Source organism: Dromiciops gliroides, chromosome 1, assembly GCF_019393635.1.
Source record: "Dromiciops gliroides isolate mDroGli1 chromosome 1, mDroGli1.pri, whole genome shotgun sequence".
In the NCBI taxonomy this organism is placed as follows: Eukaryota; Metazoa; Chordata; class Mammalia; order Microbiotheria; family Microbiotheriidae; genus Dromiciops; species Dromiciops gliroides.
In genome coordinates this window covers 238,334,290-238,354,809 of record NC_057861.1, presented here as the reverse complement: position 1 = coordinate 238,354,809, position 20,520 = coordinate 238,334,290, and the positions used below count along the sequence as shown (strand labels likewise).

The following is a 20,520-nucleotide window of genomic DNA, read 5'->3' as shown; positions in this document are numbered from 1 at the left end:
ATGCCCCTTACTAAGGAATGCACTGGAAGAAAGGGAAAGGTAGAGGTGGAATGGGGTAAAGTAGCTCACATAAAAGAAACAAGAAAAAGCTTCTACACCTTGTTTCCTACCCATCTATCCCTTTGGGTAGGTCAGTGGATCGTCAGAGAGAAGAAAATGGAAGGAGGAGAACTCGGGAATGGAAGGGCCAAGAAAAGCACAGAAAATCCCCAAGAAGTGCCCTTATTCCTCCCCACCTTAAACTACTACAAAATCCAGAGAGGTTGATGCTAACTGGGCAGCAGAAGAGGAGCCAGCCATTTGTTGGCTTTCTTTTTCTCCCTTTGAGCAGCTGTCAAGATATCAGGCTGCATGTGCGCCATCTTTGTGCCTATGCCAGCCCAGCAGGGTGGAGCCAGGCAGCTTTGGCAGAGATGCAAGAGGAGAGGAACTCAAAGTGGGAAAGCAGATGTAACAAAGATAGAACCAAGAAAAGAAATTCAGACTTTAAAGCATCCTGACTTAAACTTTTTTTAAAAAGTCAGCATTAACTGCTACAGGTATAATTATACTGATTCTGTCCCCTCCCCTTCCTCATACAGTTTCAAGGAAAGAATTTCACACATTTTAAACTATAAATTATTCCTTAATCTCAAGTGGCATTCTTCTTTTAAAAGGAGAAATCCTATAGTAAAAAAATTTGATTTTAGCTATTTGGGATGAAAATGAATTTCTAATTTTTAGTATACAATACATTTACAGACAGTGATTTTCTAAGAACTAAATGGGTTAGCTTTTGTGGAAATTATTTAAAAGACTTCTGTGTGCAGGAAGCTAAAAGTCCTGAAGAACTCCAGTAAAACATTAGTATCGTATGGTTTAGCTGGTGATGTCATGGAAAATCAAGATACACAGAAACATAATTAATGATTTATCATTATCTAAAATAGTATAGAGAAAGTAGAGAAAAGAAAAGGCATTTGCTAAGTACCTACTATGTGCCAGGCACTGTGCCAAGTACTTAACAAATATGATCCCTTTTTAACAATTATCACCTTTTTTCCCCTGTAAGCAAAGAATTGGACATAGCAAATGTATAACAACTGAGAGATGGATGAACAAATAGTGGTATGCAAATGTAATGGGATATTACTGAACCTTAAGAAATGATGAGTATAAGGAGTTTAGAAAAGCCTAAGGTAAAGCCTGAGGTAAGTAAGCAGAATCAGACAAATGATATACACAAAGGGTTCAACAAATTAAACAGAAAGAACAATAAAATAAAATGGAATAGTGTCATTATATTGACAAAGCTTGACCCAGGAGACAAATGGGGAAAATGTGCCTTCTTTTTTTCTTCATTGCAGAGGTAGGGTGCTATGGGTGTGGACAACTGAATAGTCAGACTGGGCCAATATGCTGGCTAAATTTGCTGAACCACTTTTTTATCTCTCTTTTAAAAATATCTTTGTTACAAGGGATAGCTTTCTGGCTGGAACAACCCTATGTTACCTATGTAGGTAAGTCAAGGGTACTTGAGTTGGCAACTGCCTAAGCAAGGACTTTCCAGATGCTGATCACTTAGGAATATTATGAGTCTAAAATCATTTCATTAAACCCCAGATTAACCCAACTCAGTAAAAAAAAATCTGTTCTATTTCTGTGTAATAAGTGACGTTTGTTTCAATAGACATAAAAATGAAACACCAAAAAAATTTGCACACTTACCCTGACAAGCAGGAAAAGAATAGAAACCTGAACTACAGCGGTCACACTTCGGACCATCAACTCCAAAGCGGCAAAGACACTTTCCCTGGAAATCGCATATTTCAGGGACAACACCAACTGCATTACATTCACATCCTATAGAGAAAGGAGAACATTTCAGAGGAAACTTCCATTCTTTCTCCCTTATTGGCTTCTAACCCTAACCCTAAACCAAATTTTTGGTGGTATTCTCATGATTTCAGAAAACCATGATGACATGAGGCGAAACAACAGTACAGATGAGCAATTAGTCTCGAAAAAAAGTTATAGTGGGGTTTTGTGATTTTTACACAGATTTTGGTTTTAATGTATTGCCAATGATAACCACAAAATAATGAACAGGCAGGGTGAAAAGTCAAAACGAACAGTTAGTTCTTAACACAGAGCAATTTTCCTAATTAGATAGAATATATTTATAAGAAAAGGAAATCCATGAGCAGGAATGGGCAGTGATGGCTACTGGACATCATGATTTTTATAGGGCTGCTCATGAACATTATGCTATAAAAACTTCTCAAAACTGTTTTCTATGATTTAAAAGAAAGATAGGAGGTTTCAAACTTGCAACGAAAAATACTATCTACTTCCAGAGAAAGAACTAATGGAATCTGAATGCAGATTGAAGCATACTTTTTCTTTGCTGTCTTTATCTTTCTTGTGTGTGTGTGTGTGTGTTTCTTTTTTTCTTTCTTACTTTTTTTTTTTGCGAGGCAATGAGGGTTAAGTGACTTGCCCAGGGTCACACAGCTAGTAAGTGTCAAGTGTCTGAGGCTGGATTTGAACTCAGGTCCTGGGGCAGCTAGATGGCGCAGTGGATAGAGCACTGGCCCTGGAGTCAGGAGTACCTGAGTTCAAATCCGGCCTCAGACACTTAACACTTACTAGCTGTGTGACCCTGGGCAAGTCACTTAACCCCAATTGCCTCACTAAAAAAAAAAAGAAAAAAAAAAGAAAAAATGAACTCAGGTCCTCCTGAATCCAGAGTCAGTGCTTTATCCACTGTGCCACCTAGGTGCCGCGTGTGTTTCTTTCACAACATGCCTAATGTAAAAATGTTTCGCACGACTGCATATGTATAACCTATGACAAATTGCTTACCTTCTTAATGTAGAGGAGAATCAGAGAGCAAGAGAATTTGAAACTCAAAACATTTTTTAAATGCTAAAGATTATTTTTGCATATAATTGAGGGAAAATAAAATATTAAATCATAAAAGATAAAGTGAAAAAATATACGAGGCCTTTTCTACAAAATGTTGCCCCTCCAAAAAAATCTAAGTGGAGTTTTAAGCTATTAAAGTGTAAAACTTCAATTAACCAGAACCTAGTTAACTATGATGTCAAAGGCACTAGAATTTTTCTGGCCTTCATTTTCAGGAGAAAGAGATAAGTGATTAGAAAACTGACACCACAGATTTATTTTTGTTCACTTAGAAAAATTAGCAATTTGATTTTTCTCCTTGTTCTTTTTAAAAAAATTTATAAAATTTGCCATTCTCGTCTAAGAACCAGCTTTTAATTATGTCAAATATATAATCTTTTTTGTTTGTTTTTCTTGTTATTGTTTTCTCCTCTAATTTCTAAGGTGTCTTTTTTTCTGTTTATTTTGGTTGTCATTTCTTGACTTTTAATGTTTTAATTGCATACTCAGTTCATGAATCTTCTCTTTTTCTATTTTGTTCATATATTTTCACAGATAGCACTTTTCCAAAATTTTGGCATGTTCTCTCATCATTATAATCTTCTTTTAATCAATCAATTAATTAATAAGCATTTATTGCACCTATAATGTGCCAGGCACTGTGCTAAGTACTAAGGATACAAAAAGAGGCAAAAGACAATGTCTGCCCCCTTATCTAATGGGGGAGACAACATGGAAACAAATATATCCAAAGCAAGCTATACACAGGATAAATAGAAGATAATTAACAGAGGGAAGGCACTAGAATTAAGAGGGTCTGGGAGAGGCTTCCTGGAGAAGGTGGGATTTTAGTTGGGACTTAAAGGAAACATGAGAGATCAGTAGTGAGAGGGGAGGAGGAAGAGCATTCCAGGCATGAGGGCCAGCCAGAGAATGCCTGGAGCTGAGATGGAATGTTTCACAAAGCCATTAATTGTTTCTACAATGGGTTCCTTGGCTCACTCATTTTTCAGGATGTTATTATTAGGTCTTCATTTAGGTCTCCGTTTTGCTTGTGCTCCCCAGGGATTTATCCTTAAATACACACACATATAAACCCAACCCAACAATTCACAGGATATGTGCTGAATCTGTACACATTCAATTCCACCTCCTACACTTCCTACTTCCACAGTACTGTACAATGACCATTGTCATCCAGTGGGATTGCCCCAGGGCGCTCTAAGACTCAGAGTCAGTTGTCAAAGAAAGACTCAATTATACTTAATGCACTCCACTGATTAAATCAAGAAAGTGCTTCATCTTAAAAAGATTTTCCACCAAAGCTGCAGCTAAAAGGAGGTAGAAAACTCAAATAAATCAGACCCCCTCTTTATTCCTTGCACCTTCTAGGTTATTGAGATTTGACTATATTAGGAAGGGGATATAGTGATTTTTCATCCACACAATAATCGTTGAAAAATCACGATCAGTTGGGATACCCAGCTATCCCACATACGCATCCTTTCCCCAGGCCAAACCTGAATACAGCCGCTTACTCTGACAGAAGGGGTAGTGGAAATATCCAACTGCACACTCTTCACAAGAGAAACCATGAAACCCAGGTTGACAGAAGCACTGTCCAGTCTTCCTATCACAGTCACCAGGTAATGCCCCTATGCCATAGCACTGACAAGCTGAAAAGAAACAGTTAAAACAACAACAACAACAACAATGTGCATCCATATATCTATGCATTTAAAACCCAGGCCTTAAGATTCAAATCTAAGTAGAAATTTACCTTGGCACTGATATCCAAAGAATCCTGGCGGACAACCATCTAAAACCCGAAGAAAAATTTATGAGATATTAAAAGCAAACACACACATAACTATTTTTTAAAAAAATGAAACAGTTCTAAAATATTCAAGAATACCATTCTCTTCAGTAAACATTATAACCCAAACCCTAGAGGTTCTACCCTCCTTCTGTTTACAGCCCATGGATTCTGCAGTTGAAGCTTCCTTTACCAGAAGAGAAGGATCTGCATATATTCCAATGAAGCTAAGATTATGCATTCAAAGGAGTGACAAGAAAATGTAAGTCTTAATCAGTGTTTGTTGACTGACACAGGGGCTGGTAATAGAACTGATGGATTACTTCGATTTTTCTGTTTCTCCGCTTCTTACTAACTTTTGATCATTTCATTGTTCCTTGGCTCTTTCACCAGGAGGTGGGAAAAAGGAAAAACAATGTCGGGGTGCCCTAGGGGTCAGTATTTATTAGTGAGGGTCAGATGAAATCTCCTGAAAGCACAGATGGGAGAAGGGGGAAGGAGGAGAGGAACAAGCATTTATTAAATATGTGCCAGGTAGGAATGCTGCTAAGTGCTCTGCAAATATGACCTCATTTCATCTTCATAACAACCCTGAGGTGGGTGTTATAGTTATCCCCATTTTCAAGTTGCGGAAATTGAGATAGACAGAGATTAGGTGACTTGCCATGGGTCACAGAGCTAATCAATAACTGAGTCCAGGTAGAATGTTGGTCTACCAGACTCGAAGCCCAGCACTCCATCTATCCTAACTGCCTAAAGAACTCCCCATGAGGCACTTCCCTCTACAGTTTTGGAATTCTGCCAAGGAATGTGCCAGAGAAAAGGAGGAGCAGAAGGATGGGACGTGTGTTAGATGAAGCAAAAAGAATAAAAGGGGGCAGCTAGGTGGCGCAGTGGATGGAGTATCGGCCCTGGAGTCAGGAGGACCTGAGTTCAAATCCGGCCTCAGATACTTGACACTTACTAGCTATGTGACCCTGGGCAAGTCACTTAACCCCAATTGCCTCACCAAAAAATAATAATAATAATAATATAAGATCATAGATCTAGAATTTTGTCAGTTGTTTTTCAACTCTGTCTGACTCACCATGACCCCATTTGGGGTTTTCTCGGCAAAGATGCTGAAGTGGTTTGCCATTTCCTTCTCCCGCTCATTTTACACATGAAGAAACTGAGGCAAACAGGGTTAAGTGACTTGCCCGAGGTCACACAGCTAGCATCAGAGTCATCTGATTCTACATTCAGCACTCTAATCACTATGTCACTTAGCTGTCCAGATTGAGAGTTAAAATGAGTGAAATCAGTGAATGAAAAGTATTTATTAAGTTCTTTTACCATGTGCCAGGCATAGTGTTAAGGATAGAAACACAAAAGAGAGCCCATCTCTGCCATCAAAGAGCTTACATTCTAAAAGGGGTAGAACACATATGGGGAATGGTGGCCAGGAAAGGGCATTTTGGCCTTTAGAGTCACAGAGCAATGAGCTGACCTATAGAGCATCTGATTGAAATGTCCTTTCCCAAAGCAATGGTAGTGTTGTTCATTTCTGTGCCCAGAGCATAAAATGGAAGGAGAGGTATGGTTTTGTGGTCCTTGGTAATATACCATTAAGGTGATGATAAAGCATAGTCCAGGGGCTGGGGCAGTATAGATAAAATGGGTTCTGAACAGTTAGGACAACAGAGTCCCAAGACAGGAACTGATGGTCTGACTGGGAAAGCGTGTCAGGAGGCTAGAGGAAAATCATGGAGAAGGACATCATGGCTGAACATGGTGAGTTCTCACCAATCAGGACAGCATGAAAGAGATCTTATTCTCTTTTGGTGAGTCATTTGTCCAACCCCTTCATTTTACAGATGAGGAAACTGGGGTCCAGAGATGTTAAGCAATTTGCCTGAGGTCACACAGGTACTACACAACCATACCTATCTATATAGATAGGGAGGTCAACAAGCTTATGGAACCAAATGGCTTATACATATGTTTAGATGCATGCTTAGTTAAAATGTCTCAGTGGGGATGATAAGTGACCCAAGGCCACATTTGCAATAATTAATGGAGCATAATGCTATGAAACATCTCCATCTTGGGCAGATCCTCCATGGGGGATTTATGAAAGGACATAGACAAGAATGGCATCAGAGAGAAGAGACCTAGATGGGTCGCCATCTGCTTGGATAGAGGGAGTACCCACATCAATAAGATCGTGGATTCCTTGAAGTGTTGAAGTCATCAGAGCATAATACGTATGTTGTATCCACTTAGAGATTACTCAGGAGTGTACAGATGCAGTTACTAATTTTATTATCCACTTATAAGCTGCATGAGATGTCTGATGTTTGTGCCAATGCTGTGGTTTCAGAGTTTAAGAGGGGAAAGGCAAATTATATACAGGGCTCCCTCCTTCTCTCCAGGAGACCGAGTTAGGGCTCATTAGTACTTGCAGAGTACATTTGTGTTTGCAGGAGACAAGAAGGGCTAAGAGGCAGCAAACTACCCACTCTTTTTTGCACATTGTTTGCCCCAAGGAGATCCTTGTAGGGCACACCTATTTTCAGGTAAAGAGACAAATTCTACAGATGGGGGGGGGGTTTTGCAAATAATGAACAACACTAGGCTTATGACTAGAAGGAAAGGATGCATATCCCAGCTGTTCTGAAGAAATTGACAGTATGGTAGATGGCCAGTGTTCGCTTCACTTAAAGTTATACCCTAACAAAATACAAGCTTTTTGCCAATAGATCTTTAGGTCCCACTCGACAAACCATCTCCATCAATATGTATATCTGGGACAAACCGTACAAATGGACCAGAAAATAGCTCCAGAATTAAAAAAGAGGAGGAGAGTGGGCTGAATTGCCTTTGAAAAATTGCATGGGGGCAGCTAGGTGGTACAGTGGATAAAACACCGGCCCTAGATTCAGGAGTACCTGAGTTCAAATCCGGCCTCAGACACTTGACACTTACTAGCTGTGTGACCCTGGGCAAGTCACTTAACCCTCATTGCCCTGCAAAAAAAAAAAAGAAAAGAAAAGAAAAGAAAAGAAAAAAAGAAAAGAACAATTGCATGGCTTCTTTAATGACCCTGATTCCCATAAAAGCAAGGGCCTACTTCTAGTATATTCTTTTTTTTTTTGTGGGGCACTGAGGGTTAAGTGACTTGCCCAGGGTCACACAGCTAGTAAGTGTCAAGTGTCTGGGGCTGGATTTGAACTTAGGTCCTCCTGAGTCCAGGGCTGGTACTTTGTCCATTGTACCACCTAGATCCCCCAATAATGTTTTTTTTTGTGGGGCACTGAGGGTTAAGTGACTTGCCCAGGGTCACACAGCTAGGAAGTGTCAAGTGTCTGAGGCCTGATTTGAACTCAGGTCCTCCTGAATCCAGGGCCAGTGCTTTATTCTCTGTGCCACCTAGCTGCCCCTCAAGGGCCCATTTCTAATACATCCAATCAGATTCACCACGGCCTAGTGAACTTGTCTTGGGTGGGGGAGGTGGGAAGGAGGAAAAAATATTTTCCATTATATCCCATTTGTCTTCACTGAGCCTCCAGAATGCCATTCCTAAAGTATGGGTCTGACCATGTCACTCAACTGTTCAATAAGTAATAGAGGTTTATTTTTTCAGATGGTCATACCTTTTTTGCACATGGATATTCTCCCAAAATACCAAAGAATTAATCAGCAACACAACACATTTTTAAAACATGAGACCAGAGGGGCAGCTAGGTGGCACAGTAAATAAAGCACCAGCCCTGGATTCAGGAGGACCTGAGTTCAAATCCAGCCTCAGACACTTGACAACTACTTGACACTAGCTGTGTGACCCTGGGCAAGTCACTTAATCGTCACTGCCCTGCCCCCAAACAAAACAAAACCAAATCGAACAGAACAAAACCAAAACAAAACCAAACAACAAACAACAAAAAAAAGGTGAGACCAAAAAGTCATATGTTTAAATGTGTCAATACAGCCTTGGGAATGCTGAGGTATTCTTGAACCTCTGTCATTTCTTGGTCCTTAGTTCCAAGCCAAAGTCTTACCCAAACTCCCTGAGTCAATAACATCTAGCCTCCTAACACTTAACCTATGTCAAAATTAAGGTGATCCTATACCCTGAATTTGAGAGGACATTTTTTTCTTTGCCTTCATCTTGATGTTCCTTACTGAAATATTCACCCCTTTACAAGACTCACCCTTTCCATCTTTCTCCTTTGAGAATAAAAGAATCACAAAAAATTAAGGCCTAGAAGGGACCTCAAAGGGAATCTGGTCCAACTCACACCTGAATGGGAACATTTCCTCCGGCAGCTTCTACTTGAAGACTTCCAGGGATAGGAAATCATTCCCTCCCAAAGCAGCAAATTCTATTTTTAGACAGTTCAATTGTTAAGACATTTTTCTTTATCTGAAATCAGAATCTCCTTCTACCCATTAGCACTAAGACAGGGGTTCTTAACCTGGAGTCTGGGGATTTTAAAGACAGACAGACAGAGAGACAGATAGATGGGTAGATAAATAGACCGATAGGTATGTGGGTAGATAGATAACTATTTCAGTATGATTCACTTCCTTTGTAATGTTACACATGTTATGCATTTAAAAACGTTATTCTGAGAAAGAGTCCTCAGGTTTCAGCAGACTGACAAAGGGATCCCTGACACACAAAAAAATAAGACACTCTAGTAAGGAGAACAAATCAAATTATCTCTTCCTCGTGGTCAACCTTCAAATGCTTGAAGACGGCCATCAGGTGTCTCTTAAGTCTTCTCTTGTCTGGCTTAACAATCCCAGTTCCACCAAGCAATCTTCACGTGCCACAGTCTCCAAACCCCTCCCTAGTCATCTCTGTCAAATTCCTCTGGACATGCTCAAGTTTGTTTAACCCATGAGAACAAGGAACCCTATGTTCACTGCCCTAAGTTAAGACCCACATAGAGATTATAATCAACTAAAAGATGTTTAGCAGATTTGTGCTGCATATTTTTGCCTTCCAAATTCTCATCCTGTGATGGAGGTGACTCTGGGTTTTTGAAAGGTGTATGATTGAAGCCTCTTGGGTCTTATCAAGATGCAAAAGCATTGGATTCTACACTTATAACAGACTGAATGTCTCTTGCCTGAGGAACAACCTAGTTCATTTCCAAGGTAATTATCACCAAAATGGCCTAAGGAATTCTTGAAGACCATCTCACTCTGTTGTAGAGGGTCTGCATTCTGTATCAGTGGAAGGAACATCTTCCAACATCAATGAAATTGCAGATCCCTAAAATATCAAAATAAATATTTTTGCATTCATATTTCTCGACAAATGCCATTACTCTTTCTGAAAGGAAAGCTCTTTTCTTAAGTCCTTGTTGTGTCTGCTCTATAGTTTATAAAAAGCTTCCAAATCTCTCCCCTCCCATCTAATTAAATTCCACTTCCTGTTTTTATTTCAGTCAACTGGGAGGTATGGGGGAGAGGGGTAGAGAGGGCAAAAGGATAAGCGAATAGATAACACATATAAGGTTTAAACCATTTCCTTGTTTAAAAAAAATAGAGACTGTGCTCTTCACACAGTAGGTGATTACTAAATGTTTGTTGACAGCAATAATGTTTGATGAACTGTGAAGGACTTAGCTATTCTCAGCAATACAATGATCCATGACGATCCTGAAGGACTAACGATTATGTATACTATCCATCGACAGGGAAAGAACTGATATTGATTAAATACAGAAAGAAACATGCTATTTTTCACTTTCTTTTTTTTCCTTTTATTCAAGTTTCCTTGTACAAAATAACTAATATGGAAATGTTTTACATAATTGCCTATGTATAACCTATATCTGATTACTAACCACCTCAGGGAGGGGGGAGGGGAGGGAGGGAAGAAGGGATAGAATTTGGAACTCAAAACTTTAGATGAAAATGTTTTTTAAAAAATAAAAAATAGGGGGCAGCTAGGTGGCACAGTGGATAAAGCACTGGCCCTGGATTCAGGAGAACCTGAGTTCAAATCCAGCTGTGTGACCCTGGGCAAGTCACTTAACCCCCATCGCCCCACACAAAAAAATAAATAAATAAAATAAAAAATAAATGTTTGCTGAATGAATTACATGTTAAGCTTAACACTTTCTGGAAAGGTAAGATAAAAGGGGGAGTTACTTGCCTTTTATTTCTCCAGCAGCAGTGGAAGCTCCTGGTCTTGGAGTAGAAACAGGATAAATAGGAATTCCTTTAAAAATTATTTATTAAAAATACAGGGAAAAATTAAATTAGAGATTACAGTAAAAACTTGTTAATTTAGCCTCCCTTAATGAGTGAAAACTCTGAATAGTAGAACATTTTAAAGGAAATACAATATTATTCATCTGTATTCGGTAACTAAAATCAGAATAGCTAAATATTACCTAATAGAAGTCCTGCATTAATGATAGGGAACATTAGTGGTGTTTCCCTCTACAATCAAGTTAAATTTTGTCCTCTGTAAAACTGAGGGCAGACTTTAAAGTAATTTTCTTAAGTAGGCAAACATTTTCCTTGAATTTTTTTACTGCATGTAACTTTAACACATCCTTTATTAAATTATCACAAATTATAAAGGAAGGAAGGAAGGAAGGAAGGAAAGAAAATCTCAGGTAATAAGATTTTGTGTGTCTTGCTTTAAAACATCAATTTAATCATGTACCTTCTCCCCATACACTAGATGCTCACACTCTACCCATCCTCCCCACTGCTGCATCACACAATTTAGCTTAGTATTTGGAATAGCTTTTAAATTTATACTCACAATATCACAGCAGTAAATACAGGGAAATTTTTTTAAACCCATTTTTAAAAGAAGGAAACTGAAGGAAAAGGATATTATATATATATATATATATATATATATATTTCCTGTCTTGGAAAAATCAACCTGAGAGCTCTGAATATAAAGTGAGGCTGAGATCCAGCAAGCTATAGTCTACTATTTTATCTCTTGGGGTAATTTCTCAGATACCTGGCACTTTGTCATGAACTAATTCTCATGCATTTAGTGTAGATTTTCATTTTCTTTCCTTCCAAGAGTAGACAAAGACATGCTTGTTATGTACAGATTCAAGTAAATCTACCACTTATAAATTATAATGCAACCATCTAGATAGGACTAAATGATTAATAGGAACATAGTCCGCTAAGGGAAATATTGCAATACTTCAGTATTAAATCCAGTATGATCCCCTTTGACATTCTTTAGTTGATCTGGGTATTTTCCATGAAGAGTGTGTAGGGCTCTTAGGAAACTTTTGACTTATATTTGAAGTTTGATTTATTCCTTGGGAGACTGAGGGATGGAATATGAATTCTTAAATGTTTTTTCTTGCCACAATATTCCCTTCCCTCTGCCCTCATGCCCCCACAGTTGGAAATCCTTCCCAAAGGACTAGTTTATGCAATCAGATCTAAAAGAAATAGGGTTACTCAAGACCATAGCTACTCAGGAGGGCATTTGAAAGCCCTGCCCCATTTGGAGACAATAGTGAGTCAGCTAGAAATCCTCTCTCTCACAAGGACTTACTTTTTATATGGCACATAACTATTTCCAGGGCCCCTTATATGGTCCTGTCCCATTTACATTAAATAATGAACATCAGCTGAGTCTTTGGGCTAATAATGTAGAACAGAAACCTGATTTTGAGTGTTAATTATAGTATGTTCACAAATGATTATCCAGGCTAGAACATAAAAATTATCAAAATAATTTAATATCTATTCATTAGTCTTGGATCTTACAGTTGTTTTAAACCAAAACATATAACTTTAAATTATAAAACATAAATACATTTCTTACCAAATAATTAGGGTCATTAAGGATAATCCAATTAGTTCTGCAAAGGAGCACAAGCCTGAGGCCTAAGTTTGTTAAAAATCAAGCTAAGAGTAAATAAGATTCTTAATAAAAACTAAAGCCAAACCTTGGTGTGTGTTCCCAAAGTTGTGGTAATACTCTCATACAACTTTTAAAAATAATCTATGTGTGTGTAACTGTTTTTCATTTTTATTCTTTCTTATAAGGATCACTCCATTGGATAAGGGAAGTTAAGGAAAGATATAAAAACAAAGGATATGGGGGCAGCTAGGTGGCACAGTGGATAGAGCACTGGCCCTGGAGTCAGGAGTACCTGAGTTCAAATCTGGCCTCAGACACTTAACACTTACTAGCTGTGTGACCTTGGGCAAGTCACTTAACCCCAATTGCCTCACCAAAAACAAATAAACAAACAAACAAACCCCAAAGGAAAGAAGAAGAAGAAGGAGAAGAAGAAGAAGGAGAAGAAGAAGAAGAAGAAGAAGAAGAAGGAGAAGAAGAAGAAGAAGAAGAAGAAGAAGAAGAAGAAGAAGAAGAAGAAGAAGAAGAAGAAGAAGAAGAAGAAGCCTGAATCTGCCTTTTTGCACAACACCCAGGCAACCATCCAGACTTACGCTGGCAAAATGGGAAGTTGTAGAATCCTTCAGCACAGCGCTCACAGTTTTCCCCATGGAAATTCGACTTGCAAAAGCAGCGACCTGTGCCCTGTTCACAACCATCTGTATACTCAGGGTTACAGCTGCAGGCTGGACACAGAACAAAATTTAAAACAACAACAATAATTGATTTGATGCCCTTTGGCAAAGCAAATACACTAAGTACCAATATTTTCCAGGCAATATTTACTCTAATGTCTATGTTCCCTCTTTCCACATTAGAATGGAAGCTCCATGAAGGCAAGGACTGTCTTTCCTTTAGCATGTCTATGCATTCCCAGAGCTTGGCACAGCCTGGCACATAGAGAGTGCTTGATGGTTGTTTGTTGACTTGACAAAGAATATTAAATACAAAGGAATTTCCAGAGCAATGGGGGAGATCAGGAGAGGCATCCCAAAGCAGGTAGAACTTAAGCTGAGCTTTGAAAGAAATCAGGAATTCTAAGAAGAAGAGGTGGGAGTGCAGAGGTGGGGAGGGGAAGCCCGAAGTGGATAAAGCACTGGCTCTGGATTCAGGAGGACCAGAGTTCAAATCCGGCCTCAGACACTTGACACTTACTAGCTGTGTGACCCTGGGCAAGTCACTTAACCCTCATTGCCCTGCAAAAAAGAAAGAAAGAAAAAAGAAAAGAGAAGAAAAGAAAAGAACAAAGAGGTGGGAGTGCTTTCTAGTTTTGGAGAATGGCACGTACTGGGACCAGTAAAGAAGGCCAATGCAACTGAAATATAAAATGTGTGATGGAAAGTAAAAAAGAATATGCCTAAAAAGGTATAGCTGACCCAGACTATGACCAGATCTAAAAAACTAATAGATAAATCTGTATTTTATCCTAAAGTAGGGAGAGCCATGAGTCTCTTAACCTGAAGAGTAACATGGTTAGATCTGTGCTTTGGAAATATTCATTTGGCAGCTGCATGGAGAACAGGCTGGAGAGGGGAGAGACAGGAGGTAGGGAGGCCAATTTAATGACTACTGCAGTAATCCAGACAAGAAGTGATGGCCTAAGGGGCAGCTAGGTGGTCCAGTGTATAGAGCACCAGTCCTGCATTCAGGAGGACCTGAGTTCAAATCCAGCCTGAGACACTTAACACTTACTAGCTCTGTGACCCTGGGCAAGTCACTTAACCCCAATTGCCCCACAAAAAAAAGAAAAGAAAAGAAAAAAAAAGAAAAGAAAAGAAAAGAAGTGATGGCCTGAATGATGGTGGTGACCATTTAAATGAAGAAAAAGGGGGTAGATGCGAGATACACTTTGGAGGTAGAGGAGATCTGCAATTGATTGGATGCTAGTTGTGAGGCAGAAAGAAGAGTTAGAGATGACTTAGAGGTGGCAAAAAAAGATGAAACTTAACTGGAAGGCTTTTCTAATGTCAGCTAAAACAATTATGGGGGAGGGGGAAACCAACAAGCAGAGAAAACTTACGCATACAGCCATGGGGTGCTTCTACTGGAACGTTGTAAGGACGGTAATAACCTTGAACGCACCTTTCACAGTTTACACCAGCTGTGTTATGCTAGGAAGAAATAAAAGAAACTTAAGGCAAGAGAACACAAAAGAGAAGCCTGTTTTTCTTAGGATCCAAACTGAAAAGACAGGATATATTTCTTTTTTAAAATAGTATTTTATTTTATTTTTTAATTACATGCGAAGATAGTTTTCAACATTCATTTTTGTAAGATTTTAAGTTCCAGGTTTTTCTCCCTCTTGCCCTTCATTCACCCCGAAACCAGAAAGTGATCTGAATCATGTTAAACATATTTTCGTGTTAGTCATGTTGTAAGAGAAGAATCAGAACAAAAGGAAAAAAAACACAAGAGAGAAGAAAAAACAAAAAAAAATGAAAATAGTATGTGTATGCTTCAATCTGCATTCAGACTTCACCGTTCTTTTTCTGGATGTGGAGAGCACTTTGCCTCATGAGTCCTTTGAATTACCTTGGATCATTTTATTGCTGAGAAGACCTAAGCCTATCACAGTTGATCACCCCACAATGTTGTTGATACTGTGTACTATGTTCTCTTGGTTCTGCTCATTTTGCTCAGAATCAATTCATGTAAGTCTTTCCAGGTTTCTCTGAACTCCTCCTGCTCATCATTTCTTACAACACAGTAGTACTCCATTACATTCATATATAACAACTTGTTTAGCCATTCCCCAACTGATGGGCATTCTCTCAATTTCCAGTTCTTTGCCACCACAAAAAAAGCAGCTATAAATATGTTTGTACATGCGGATCCTTTTCCATTTTTTACGTTCTCATTGGGGTATAGACCTAGTAGTGAAATTGCTGGGTCAAAGGGTATGCACAGTTTTATAACCTTTTGGGCATGGTTCCAAATTGTTCACAACTCTACTTACTAACCATTAGTATTCCAATTTTCCCACATTTTCTCTAACACTTATTATTTTCATTTTTTGTCATATTAGCCAATTGGATAAGTGTGAGGTGGTATCTCAGAATAGTATTTTAATTTCCCTGATTCTTAGCGCTTTGTGATTTCTGAGGTGTAAATGGACAGTTAGCTTTTGATAGCTGATAATGAGCTGGCTCCATATACAGTTACAGCAATAAATCAATCTAGGAATGGCTAAGATTCACCATAGTCCTTTCATATTATTCACAGTAGTTTCATTCTGAAGAACTGATAAATAATATATCACATCATAGGGACAGGTAGGTGGTCCAGGGGATAGAGCTCCAGGTCAGGAGTCAGGAAGACCTCTGTTCAAATCTGGCCTCAGACACTTACTAGCTGTGTGGCCCTAGACAAGTCACTTAACCCCATTTGCCCCAGTTTCCTGAGCTGAAGAAATGGCAAACTATTCTAGTATCTCTGCCAAGAAAACCCCAAATAGGGTCATGAAGAGTCGGACAGGACTGAGAAAACTGAACAACAAAATGTCACATGATGATTTAGTTTGAAAGGAAAATATTTAAGATGTATATTTATATTTTTTCCAGTGCCTAGAGAAGTAGGACGTGCCCACACCTCTTGTACCACTGGTTCGCATGTTATTGCTCTTTCTTCATGAAAACATTTTCAAAAGTTTCCATTACATAAATGGAAAAAGCCTTTATATGTATCATCAGTAGAGTTTATATTAAAATACATTAGGTCTACTAATTATGTTTCTTTGCTAATGCTTGTAATTGCTATAAAATCAAATTACAGGCAGCAGTTTCCAGGAATGAGACACTGTGAATTCAGTTCCATTCTGCTTTTCTCTATTTCACAAATAATCAGGGAAGCGTGTTCATTCTCTAATGAAAGAAATAGAAGTAGGAAGTTAGGGCACACGTGACAAACTCTGGTGAACACAAGGGTCTACACAAAATGGCCAAAGGGAGGACAAAGATCCTTTCTTTATTTTCTCCCCTAGTACAGAGAATTTTATTAACTTCAAAATCTTATTTATAACCTCTCCTTGTCCTGTGGGCTATAATCTAAATTATTTTTAATTCACTTTTAACAATGAAGCCCAAAGCACTAGACAATGCAGAACCTCACTGCACATTTCTCTTCTTTTCCCATTGAAGGATATGTGTTTTAAGCAAATCCAAAAGTGCTGCTCTCCAGTCCTCCTCACCCACCAAATGTCAGTGAATAACAGAGAGAAAGAGAGAGACAGAGACAGAGAAAGACAGAGAGACAGAGAGAGACAGAGAGACAGACAGACAGAGAGAGATAGAGACAGACACAGACACAGAGATGACAGAGAGACCCAGAAACAGAGAAAGACAAACAGAGAGAGAGACAGAGACAGACAGAGAGACAGAGAGCTATTTAATGAGACAACTGGGATGAAAAATAGAGGAGCAGAATCAATTACTTCTACCACACACCTGACAAGCTAACTACCTCGGCTCTGCTTGAAGACCTGCACAAGGTAGCCAATGCCCATTTTACCCCCTCTTTTTCCCCCTCTCCCTTTTTTAATTCTAAAGTTTAGGAAGTTTTTCCTTAAATCAAAGCTGAATCTGCCTTTGTAAAACTTCCCCTTGAAGCAGGGAGATGCAACAGATAGGGTCTTGAGGCTGCAATCAGGAAGACCTGAGTTCAAATCCATCAGACATTTAAGTAGCTGTGTGACCCTGGGAAAGTCATGTTACCTCTATTTGCCTCTGTTTCCTCATCTGTGAAATGGGGATAACAACAGCATTTACCTCCCAGGAGTATTGTGGGGATAAAGCCCTTTGCAAACCCTAATTATTGTTATTATGGTGACTCTCCCCACTGGTGCCAAACAAAAAGAGTCTAATTCAATTGGGATACAGAAAAGAGGGAAAGTGTACTAGAGAAAGGACTTCCTTAGGCATTGGTAACAACAATTAATCAATCAAACCCCTGGAGTATTAAGAAACAAACAAATGGCTGTTGAAGATGAATAGCAAATACCACGATTTGTCTTTAGCTAATATCAGTAGTTATTCTCTACGGCCTGTGGCAAAGCCTGGTGGTAACTATGGTTACCATGGCATCATCTGGCATAGAAATGGCATCATTTCGGTAATAGAAAATGCCAGTAAGGGTGGCAAGAGTGCAGAAGCACAATTCCACGAATCTAACTTTGTGGCTCCAGTCCTCGTTTTTCCTGTCAACAAAACAACCCCACCCTTAGATCTATATACCACTGGCCTTCATGTTTAAAAAAAAAACAAACAACCCAACATTGGGACTGACACTGTCACTGTACATGGAGGACATTGTGTAGACTGTCTGCTGGTTAGGTCCTCTCCACCAGCTCTGTCACCAGTTGCGGCTCAGTCTCTCCCCAACAGGATACCTGGGGATAATATTCCAAATGACTCACCCCTATCTCTGACTACAGCAGTTCACCTGGGAAAAGCTCTACAGCCAATAGGATTTTGTCTATAAATGGAATCCTAGGATAAATCCAAAGCTGGGAAGACCCTAAAGATCACCTAGCCAAAAAATTCATTTTGTAGATGACAAAACAACCCCAGAAATGTTAAGTGACTTCTCCAAAGTCAACCTAGGTAGTAAATAGCAAAGCTGGGATTGGAACCCAGGTTTTCTGATTTGGAATCCATTATTCTTTCTATTGCTTCTTTAAAATTACTCATTTGTTTTTAGAAATTTAAGTCAACTTTGATCTAGCAATACCACTATTAGGTCTGTATCCCAAAGAGATAAAAGAAAAGGGGAAAGGACCTATTTGTACAAAGATATTTATAGCAGCTCTTTTTGTGGTGTCAACGAACTGGAAATTGAGGGATATCCAACAATTGGAGAACAGAGGAACAAGTTGTGGTATATGATTGTAATGGAATGCTATGGCACTCTAAGAAATGATGAGCAGGATGCTTTTAGAAAAACCTAGACAGACTTACATAAACTGAAGCAAAGTAAAGTGAGCAGAAGAATGTTGTATACAGTAACAGCAATATTTTATGATGATCAACTGTGAATGGCTTGGCTATTGTGGGCGATACAATGACCCAAGGCAATTCTAAAGGACTTATGATGAAAAATGCTATACATTTCCAGAGACAGATCTGATTAATTCAATGCAGATTGAAGCATAGTTTTGTTTTGTTTGTTTGTTTGTTTGTTTGTTTTGTTTTTAGGCAATGGGGGTTAAGTGACTTGCCCACGGTCACACAGCTAGTAAGTGTCAAGTGTCTGAGGCCGGATTTGAACTCAGGTACTCCTGAGTCCAGGGCCGGTCCTTTAACCATTGCGCCATCTAGCTGCCCCTGAAGCATAGTTTTTTACTTTTGTTTTCTTTATTTTTGGTCTGTTTTCTTTTGCAACATAGCTAATATGGAAATATGTTTTACATGACTTCACATGGGTAACTGATGCCTTCTCAAAGAAGGGGGGAGGAGTGGGATTGAGGGAGAGAATTTGGAACTCAAAATTTTTAAAAATAAATTCTAAAAGAACTTGGGAAATATTTAATGAGAAAAACGAAAACAGGTTAAAAAAGGAAATATGTCAAGCTACACATAGAGGAAGGTATAAAAATGAAGCTAAATAAACTTTCCTACTAAATTTAAACTGTTATTAATCGCTGACTCATTTAATCCTTATTTTCCTTTTTCCATACGGAGAAAAGTTTTACATATCCTAGCAAAAGAAGTATTTCTCAAGCCCTGTTATCTTGTCCTCTATCAAGGAAATCAGCTAGTACTTGCAGCATATGGAATTAACTGGTCGTTTTCTTAGGCAAAAGTACAAACCCAGCACATATCCTTCAGGAGGAGATAACTACAGAAACAGTTTCTACAATGTGAATTATTTTTTTACCTGTCTGGATGAACTGACATCCCTTCATACCTTGCTCAGAAATTGCCCCACCTGTTTCCATACCTGTATGCATTGCTCCTGTCAAGTGCTAGTTAAAAACTGAGTTCTTTCAGCTATTAAACTGCCAACTTATTGCACAATACTGGCAATTTTGCAAGGCCATCAGCTACTCTTTCTACCTCTCTCCCCTCAATACCTTTACTCATGAGACACCTAAGAGAATCCTTCCTTCCTACTTTTCTGGAGGTATAGACTTCCTAAAGGAATAGATTACCAAGCAGTAATCAATACTCCACACCATTTTGCTCATTTGTTCACACTTATTTCTGTATTTGGTGGGGTTTTTTTATTCAGTGTTCCTGGGTCACTAGCTATGACCTATTAATGGAGAGAAGCACTAGGCTAGGCAGAGTCTAGTCACTGAAGGAGATTAAAAGTGTGTGTGTGTGTGTGTGTGTGTGTGTTTGGGGGGGGAGGGTTTGATAAGCAGACATTTAACAGACATTTAAACAACAAATTGTTGAAGAAGTTAGGTATCTTGTCTGTAGAAAGTATAATTTCCATAAATTTATCCAAAATCAAGTTGTAAATGGTCATTGGTCTTGAACTCTTTAATTTGATCTGAAGTCCAATGCAGCATGGGTGCCCAAAAGAATGTGGTCTTCCTAAGATGTTTTCCGACTATGAAGAAGTCATGTCTCAGTGAAGATACTGCCACTCCTCTTCCTCCTCCTCCTCCCACCACTACCACCAACACTACTACTACTAGTCTTACCACCACCACCACCATTCTTACCACTACTCCTACTACCACCCCCATTCCTACTCCCACCATTACTACTGTTACCATTACCACCCCTCTTACCATCACCACTACTACTCACACCACCACTTCTACTACCACCACTACCACTACTACTCCTACCACCACCACCACTACCACCACCACTGCTACTCCTACCACCACCACTACTACTCTTACTACTACCACTACTACTACTCTTACCACTACCACTACTACCACCACCACCACTACTATTCACACAGATATATTTTT

General features: G+C 39.0%; 1 protein-coding gene across 3 annotated transcripts in view; it reads right to left on the bottom strand.

Moving 5' to 3' along the window:
* LAMA3 (laminin subunit alpha 3) overlaps positions 1-20,520 on the bottom strand; it is a 341,587-nt gene that overhangs the window by 212,047 nt on the left and 109,020 nt on the right. For 2 of the 3 annotated variants that reach the window (XM_043973095.1, XM_043973110.1), the window contains exons 9-14: positions 14,614-14,704; positions 13,148-13,279; positions 10,854-10,919; positions 4,667-4,705; positions 4,425-4,562; positions 1,708-1,842 (exon numbers count right to left, since the gene is read on the bottom strand). In XM_043973095.1, the coding sequence (XP_043829030.1) occupies positions 1,708-1,842; positions 4,425-4,562; positions 4,667-4,705; positions 10,854-10,919; positions 13,148-13,279; positions 14,614-14,704 (601 nt within the window). The remainder of the gene's footprint in view (positions 1-1,707; positions 1,843-4,424; positions 4,563-4,666; positions 4,706-10,853; positions 10,920-13,147; positions 13,280-14,613; positions 14,705-20,520) is intronic. The other variant, XM_043973101.1, reaches the window with a different exon arrangement.